The sequence below is a fragment of the Corythoichthys intestinalis genome, chromosome 4, assembly GCF_030265065.1.
Source record: "Corythoichthys intestinalis isolate RoL2023-P3 chromosome 4, ASM3026506v1, whole genome shotgun sequence".
NCBI classification, from domain to species: Eukaryota; Metazoa; Chordata; class Actinopteri; order Syngnathiformes; family Syngnathidae; genus Corythoichthys; species Corythoichthys intestinalis.
This window is the reverse complement of record NC_080398.1, coordinates 9180839-9189502: the sequence shown is the minus strand read 5'-3', so window position 1 is coordinate 9189502 and position 8664 is coordinate 9180839. Positions and strand designations below refer to the sequence as shown.

General features: G+C 39.4%; 1 protein-coding gene across 1 annotated transcript; it reads right to left on the bottom strand.

Annotated features, from left to right (window-relative positions):
• Positions 1 to 1271: 1271 nt before the first annotated feature.
• krtcap2 (keratinocyte associated protein 2) lies at positions 1272 to 8555 on the bottom strand. Its single transcript, XM_057833306.1, has 5 exons — positions 8394 to 8555; positions 7331 to 7485; positions 7154 to 7217; positions 1629 to 1695; positions 1272 to 1545 (listed from the first exon to the last, which is right to left on the bottom strand). The coding sequence occupies exons 1-5, from the start codon at positions 8395 to 8397 to the stop codon at positions 1425 to 1427; spliced, it is 411 nt and encodes a 136-aa protein (XP_057689289.1). The 5' UTR covers positions 8398 to 8555; the 3' UTR covers positions 1272 to 1424.
• Between the last annotated feature and the right edge of the window lie 109 nt (positions 8556 to 8664).

Here is an 8664-nt window from a genome sequence, read left to right as displayed (position 1 = left end):
AGCATACTTAGATTAAGATAGATTAAGGGGGGGCAGGGGTTATAGAAAATGTCATTGCATGTATTTGACTTTCCATTACAGTATTTGAATTTAAAATTAAGACTTCACCAGGAAAATGTTGCCAATAAAGTTGTAAAGCAATAAAACAGACAACCAAAAAGAATGAACAAAATAAATATTTTCTATAATGGGTCAAAATTATTTTTCAAACAGATCATGTGACTAGCACCTTAGAGACGGTTATTTGCTTTTATTAGACCCCCTTTTATTAGAGACGAGATGGATACAATTTTTTCAAACCTAAGCTTTCAAAAGCGAAAACAACTACTAAGCGAGCACCATGGATTGAAGATGAGGACCATGAAATGCCGGAGAGCACCGACAAAATGATGAGCAGAGTTTCAGTTTGCCCCACTAAAGATGTTAATTGCACAACAGAGCCACCACCGGGTGAACCATATTCAATGGACGATGATCTTGACCAAAAGCATAGCTGTCCTAAGCAGCCTAATTTAGAATTCCCTGCAAAAATGAAGGGAAACAAAAAAATGTTTATTTTCAACGTATTTCCTGGCTGGAATATCATCAACATGGATGAGGCGTCTATTTATTTTTTAAGTAAGACAGAACAACGCGCGCTCACACATGCACAGCTGGTATGGCGGTATGTATGAGCAAGGGTTAAGCTACTATCCGATCATATATCTTGTATGTTAACTTTATTGCTGACACTGCATTTCGGGGTCATCAAAATGTTTGCCCCCCCCCCCCCCCCCCCCCCGTCACAAAAGTGAAAAACTCCGTCTATAGGTTTTAGGTATTTTGGCAACTTTGTTAAACATCTTTCAGTGGCCTCTAGGGTTGAACTTGCATGAAGGGCCAAACCTAGGCAGGGGGCCAATGGTTTTAAGTGTTATTCACTAACTTCTGGAAAGTGTAATTGGTGATTTTAATACATTTAACTATTTTTTTAAATTTGTAGTTTTTTTGTATCCACAGTAATTAAATCTCACAGTATTACATCCATTTAAATTTATCCAAACACAAGTTTGTATACTGTGTCCTACGTTTTTCCACCACTACCTGTAGAGCAGAGAAGGCCTTCGCCAAATTGTTTTTGCCAAGTTGAATTCTTAGTGGTCTAAAATATTTTGCTATGATAAACAAATAACAATCATGGAGTCTAATTCAATGTCTTGTGTGTATGAAAATTGTGTATTTCTTTTCCTCTTACGAAAATAAAAAGCATTATTAACTTTCTGAATGAGAAAGGACAGAACACATTAAAGGGTTTTCACTGTTTAATTACAAAATGACTAGAAATGGACAAACAGGAAGACTGCGGTAGAGTCATCTATTTAATGGAACATGGATATGAAAGTTTTTGTGAAGTTGGATGTTTTTTGTAGTTACTCAGGTCTTAATTAGTTCTTCCTCTTGCCCTTCGTGGCCACCTTCACTGGCACTGCTGAGGGTGCAGTCGCTTGGTAGAGGGCAGCAGATATTTTGTTGATGTAGTACAAGGCGAAAAGAGAGAATATCAAACTGCGTGGAAAGAATGTTGATGTATTTAGGGAGAAAAAAAGAAGTACATGTAGAGCACATTAAAGAGTAAAGAGGTGACTTACCATGTGGTAATACACACGCGATGAACCAGACCGGAAGCAAATAAGGACAGGCACAAGCACAGCACAACTGTAAGTAGAACAATGTTACTCAAGGAGAGTTAGCAAAATTACATTAAGAATAATATTGTTAGACAAGTTTGAAACAAGTGTTTTGGTCTCTAGAGATTTTGGTGTATCTATATATTATTATAGGGAGTCATAAACATCTGTGGCATATCTTCCTCACAACTCCAGGGTCTTGGGCTGGACGCTAGGGCCTCGCTCCCTGCGATAACGTGGATATTTTCCAGATATTCCAGCACCCTCCCACATTCCAAAAACATGATTCAAGTTTGGGGCAGCACAACTGTGATCAAGTGATGAGCAAATCTGCTTCAGAGTTCAGTTTTCTTGCGTGATTTGCTCACACTTGAAAAACAAGCACTTTAGGTTAATTGAAGATGTGTGAATGTGAATGTAGTTTTTGTGTGAGCGTGAATGTTTGTCAAGGTGTCCTGCAAATGTATAGCGCCAGTCGAGGGTGTATTCTACATCTTGCCTAAAATCGGAAAAACTATTACGACAGTTACTATAACGGCTACTTCAAAAGATATTTGGCACATGCCCGCCCCCAATTTTATTTCAGGCATTTGAACATAATGGATGTGATAGTAGGCTTTGCAGTTTCTGTGAGATTATTTCCTTGCCTATGGCTCTCCAACTGCCCCCGAAGAAAGGTTGCAAAGTTGCTGACTGGCAAGAACTTTTTCTGTACTCGACAGCACTTGAGCACCAGCTTGAGCAGCTTTCTGAAAGTCACACTGCTCCAACCTGTCTTATATATTAAATTATTCATGTCAAGTTACCAACACATTGATTAGGATTTTTCTCTTGACAAACGCAGCACAGGTTCTGCTCCAACTACCATCCAATTCCTTGAGCAGGTGTTTAGGCAACAGTATGCCTGGACCACTGGGTCTCATTTAAAATAGCCTGATTCAATACTATATTTGCTGATTTTATAGCTTGTTCAGCATCATAATCTTGCACTTGAAGCCTTTGGAGACTTCTCCAAGAGTTTGGTGTTTTCATGAGAAACTACAGTAAAGAGCCTACAGCTGCGTGGTTTGCCAAGAACAGAACCTATTTTAAGAAATCTGCCATTCATAGTGTTAATTCGGTGGTTCTTAACCTGGGTTCGTTCGAACTCTAGGGGTTCGGTGAGTCGGTCCCAGGGGTTCGGTGGAGCCTCTGCCGCTGAGGTCAAGACACACAGACTCATCATGTCTATAGACAAGTTTCCGAGGTACTTACGCTTTACTTCCTTATGTCTGCCTACCACTTCCGTTTCCCATTTTTTTACCATTGACATCAATGGCGCTGGAGTGGCGTCACTCACTAAAAACCCCGATTTGGAAATACCGCATCCTTCTGCCATCTCGACATGGGAAGACAACATCAAGAAGTGGCCGAGGGTTAGGCCTGAACGATATTGGAAAAAACTATTGCTGCGATTTTTGGGGGGTTTGCGATAAATTGCGATATTATATTGCGATATTTAAAAAAATGTATATATATTTTTGTCAAGAAATTTTCACAAGATTACTTAAATAGCTGTTTGGAAAGACTTTAGATGGGGACCAGAACCCGCCACGATAAGTGAAAAACCGCAAAGTAGCGCACCCTCCCATTTTTTTTTTTTTTTGTGTGTGTGTGTGTGTGTGTATTTTTTGTGCCCAATGTATTTATTCAGATTTAGCATTGGAAAGAGATACATATAAGGCATGTTTTTTTCTCTCACTTTCCCCCCCAAAGTGATTTAAAAAATGTATATAAATAAATGGTTTTTAAGCACTTCAAATGTCATGATACGTTTTAAACATAACTGTCCAACCAAATCATTTTTGAACAAGAATGAAGTACTGTAGCAGATAAATGCTTGGCTTTATTAAATGCTTTTGTTTATCTACTTTAGCTGTGACCCTTGAAGTGACATGTAAATTTCAAACTCCTCATGATCACTTCTGGCATTTAAATGTCTCCAACGTCTCCACAGTACACACATTCATTCCAGCGCGGCTTCCTTGCAACTGTTTAACAAGTTAAACGATGATTGACAGATGCCCGTGTGAAGTCTGCTTCCTGGGCCAGATCAAAGCCATCGTTGTGCCGCAGTGACTGAGAGGATCAAAAGGCTGGGAGAGGGAGGGTAGGAGGCTGTGCGCAGACCAGAAAGTGAGGAGTAAACTATCGCACGTGCTTGCGATGGGACTATCGCGCACACACACATCGCGATGGCGATGTTTAAACGATATATCGTTCAGGCTTACCGAGGGTGACCAAAAGTAAAATATTATCGTATTTTATTGACTCTATGGCGGTCGATGGAAACGCCATCAGGAAGCTCCGAGGCATTCCAGTACTAGTTGCACACCCAAAATGTTGGATGTTGTCATTCACGAACACGGGAATTTTGTCTTTATGAAGGCGGATGTAGAACCAAGGCAGTGCCTCAATGCTCCGTACCACAAACCATGGGTGCTCGTAATATACCGGAGGGAAGGAGACGTCCGAACTGCAGGCTGTCCTGCGGGTGACCGTTCGTGTCTGACGCTGTCTTATGAAAGGTATGTGCTCCAAAATTACGAAACATAAAATCTGCGGCATGAGATAACTTGTTGCCTTTGCTATTGATAATTACGATGATGATTGTACTTATGAAGTTTAATCATTTTTACTACAACTACTGCTGCTGCTAGCCTGTTGCTAATCAGTGCGTGTTGGATGGCACCGCATAAATCCAAGTGTTACAAGTTTTTGTATGCTTGTTTACAGCTGGAAAACGCTGTTAGGCAAGGGAAGACAACTTGACTTGCACGTTGATGGACAAATATCAAGAGTATGTGCATTCTAATTTGATGATAGACGGCTTGACTCCCAGGGGCAGCCGAGAGGCAGAGGCTGGGACAGATTTTGGTTCACCGAGCTCGCCTAGATCCAACTACGAACTTTTTAACTGCAGCATCTTTAATTCCAGCTCCAATAGCATTTCTTATCGAGGACAGCGAGAGAAAGCCCGTCTGAATGCCTCAGAGTGTCTTGTAATGTCGGGTGAAAGTATGGCTCCCTTAAGCTCTGCTGTCTGATAACACATTCCTCATATGCTTAACCTTTGTTAATATTTTTCTAATCATTTTATAAATTGTGATTTACTGACCTGCTTTGCACATGCATCAATCGTTTTAAATAAAACAAGAAATGGAATCATGTTGTCCAAATGTTTTTTATTGCGATCATTATCTGCACTATACTATTCTTTATTATATGTACATACCTTGTAGTATTTCTTTGTAACAACAAAATCCGTGTCAGCCCTTCTGCATTCGGCAAATGTAATATAATGTGTTATGTAATCTCATATTGGTCACTCAAGTGGCCGGCGTATCAATCTATACCTCACGTCAACACAGGCTGACAGGTTGTTATAGTTTTGTCCACGAATGATCAACGAAGTGATAGGAACAATCACACAGTCTCATCTACGTCTCATCAACGTTGTGCTGAGTCCATTTATGGAGATTCCGTGAGTTCCTCTGCTTTCATTTTGCAGTTTTAACTTTGATAAAACACTGCTTACTTCAACCGTAATTCACGTAGTTTTTTTCTGAACCGGAAGTTCGAGGCAGACATTGTCCAAGATGGTGCCGCCCATATTTCGCACAGGACACTTGGCTTTAAGCGATGGCATACCCTGCTTGGCAATCACTGGCTGTAGATGATCACGTGACATTGCTTGGCAAATCAGTGCTGCGAAGAATTTTGTGCACTCAGGAGTGATACAACGTGTGAATGTCATCGTAATATGTCTTATAATTACTTTCTTCATATTTAAATCCATACTATGTCGAGTAAAAAAGAAAGTGGTCGGACGAATATATACAATATGGATTCTCATGTATCACGGAACGAGACATTAGTCAGCGTCCTAGCTGCATGATTTGCAATGCCAAGTTGAGCAACTCTACCCTCGCAACATCATATGAAGTTGCATACCTGATCGCAAAGCAGGTATGTAATTTGTTGTGAGTTCATGCACTATGTTGGTTTTGTTCTGCATGGTTCATTTTGTGCACCAGTAGAAAAACTAAATGTCTTGAATTTGGGGGGGGGGTCATATTTTATTTTACACTAAAGTAGGGTTCGGTGTATGCGCATATGAAACTGGAGGGGTTCGGTAGCCCCAACAAGGTTAAGAACCACTGTGTTAATTGTACTACAAGTTGAAGTGGGACTGCCATGTAGCTTCTTATAGTGCTAAACAGATGTGGACCAAAAACATCTTGCAAGGGTAAAAGATTTTTTAAAAAATTGCATGCTATGGGCAACGGGGATAATATCCTTACAAAAATTGCCAAGACTAAACTGTCAAATGTTGATGGAATCTGTCTAAATAACATCTGAAAGAAAATAGTTGTGTTTTTTTATGATATGCTGTATTTTGCTAAACTTATGGATTATATCACTATCAATCAAATCAGAACAATTTTGAAGAAATTATGATAAATATGGCCATTTTAAAGCATTCTTATAAACACAGGCCTTTACTCTAGTATATTGTATGCCTGGTGCTCTTTACTCCTTCCGCTTTGAGAATATACCGCATGCACCTTTAAAGATATTCAACCCAAACATCTAGGTTCTACTACAAGCTTGAGTTCAAACAGTGTAACGATGACTCCAAAATGAAAAAAAATTTTTTTTTAAAAATCCAATACTGTATACCAGGGGTGTCCAAACTTTTTGCAAAGGGGGCCAGATTTGGTGTGGTAAAAATGTGGGGGGCCGACCTTGGCTGACGTCCTTTACGTAGAACAACATATTTAAGCAAATTTTAGCAGCCCATTCTGTGTGTCCCATTTGCTTTATTTATTTATTTTTTTGTAATTCATAATTTCAACAATCTCGCAACTAGCCTTTGTGGGGTTCTCTTTCGACTCTAGGGCTCTTGCAAAATACTGCTGCTGTGAAATTGAACTAGCTTCAAGTTGCTTCAATTTCTCGCTGCGTATCTTCCCTGTAATCCGGTCGTACATGTCAGTGTGTCTCGTTTAGTAATATCGCCTCACATTTTGAACTCTTTAAAACCAGCGACTGTCTCTTTGCAAATGAGGCAGACACAGTTGTTGTGAATTTTAATGAAGAAATAGTCCAATTTCCACCTATCCTTGAAGCGTCGGCCATCGCAGTCAACTTTTTTTGTTGATTGTCGCTATTTTTAAAAATTGGAGGTAAATGATCACACGGGGTAATGTTGCTTAGAGTGCTTCTGCCTTTTAGTGGGTCAATGAGGAGCAGCATTTAGTGTAAGCTACTTCATATGCTGGTAGCTGTACTGCTGACCAATTTATTAAGTGTGTGCGGGCCAGACGTTATTGATTTTATGACAGAGACTGGGGGCCGGATGAAATTTGACCACGGGCCACATTTGGCCCCCGGGCCGGACTTTGGACATCCCTGCTGTATAACTACATACTGCATCAACTTACTTTCTGGGAAGATCTTTGCTTGGAACCCTTTCCCAAAGAAAAGATTTTCCAGATTACTAAATGCCTGAAAAAACACGGAGTTAAGGTTGAACTTTGTATAGCAGAAAGTTACATAACTTTTCAAGGGAAGAAAAAAAAAAACAGTCAAGTGATCAGTTCTGTGGACAAAGAGGATACAGTAAGAGAGCAGATAAAAAGGATGGAGCCCAGGAAACCCCCCAGGATGGTAAGCCACTCAGTGGATGCCAGTTGCTTACTAAACATCTGCATGCCGGCAAACACAAGCACGGACAGCAGACTGGACAGAACCAGGGATGTACCCGTGTTCACTGCTGCAAAGATGCAAACACACAAGTTAGTCTGCTTGTTCACTAGGCGCAAGACATTGGCGAGAATTTAACCAATATTTAGTTAAGTTTTAGTAGCATCATAAGGGTGTAAAACTACAAAATTTCCTTTGTATGAGCTACAAGCATTATCTTTGAGGTCAACAAACAAAAATGTCAATAATTTATGTAATCTAAAAAGTGCATACCTAGAGTGAAAAGAACATAACCAATGGCTCCTCCCAACTGTAGCGTCCAGCCAATAACAACTCCAAATAGTTGACATTTTTGTTTTCAGCTGATTTTAGATTAGTCAACTCCAGAAAAAAAATACGAAAAAGTATTTATGACTTGAAATCTTATTATCTATTATTTAAAAGACGTTGAATATGTAAAAATAAAGTCACACATCAACAACACGTTAATGCCTTCATTCCACAGCAGCTTGTTCATTTAGGAGCTGAGACTTATATATTTTCATAAAATACATTGAGCATTTTCTGGTGTGATAAAATACTGTATTAGAAATAGTTTTTCCTAATAAAAAACGTGTGCTCACATAGTAATATATTTTTTATGTATTTTCATAAGTTTGGCTTTAAGTTGAAAAATGACACGTCAGTACTCGAGCAGAAGACTTGCAAAAGGTTAGCTAATGCTATTGCTACCACCAAGTACGTAAGCGTAGCTAGTAGTAATTCAATAAAACTCCTGCATTTTGAATAAAGGCTATTATTATGATCAAAATCGATTAAACATTTTGTGTCAATTATTTTTAAAATCGGTGCTAGTTGTTTTACCGGTGCCCTGGAGAAGCTAGGTACGTACGCGGAACCAAAATGGCCAATCGAGCTGGACGTTTCTATACTCTTACGCACTAAATCAACTTTCTATGTTATGCAAAGCCTACATACCCATGGTTCCGGGTCAATTTTTCTTGATTGTGTTTTTCAAAGAAAAAATGTAGCCAAATTTCCAACCGCCCAACCAGCCGAATCGGTATCAGATGAGCTCTCTAGGAAGCGGAGAAACATTAAGCCGGAACTAATTAAATGTGGGACCCATAAACTGGAACGTAAAATCACACGAGTATCTATCAAACTAGAAAGTGGCAATATACAAACGTGCTGTCTGATTATAGTGATAATAACATATGTCTATTGGAAAAAACAAAAAACAAACAAA

Excerpts from the sequence above, each read along its gene's own strand:
- krtcap2 (XM_057833306.1), bottom strand. Across the intron at positions 1,696-7,153 it reads AGCAAAGATCTTCCCAGAAA|TTGTGCTGTGCTTGTGCCTG; the intron begins GTAAGTTGATGC and ends TTCTACTTACAG. Across the intron at positions 1,546-1,628 it reads CGCGTGTGTATTACCACATG|TTTGATATTCTCTCTTTTCG; the intron begins GTAAGTCACCTC and ends CTTTCCACGCAG.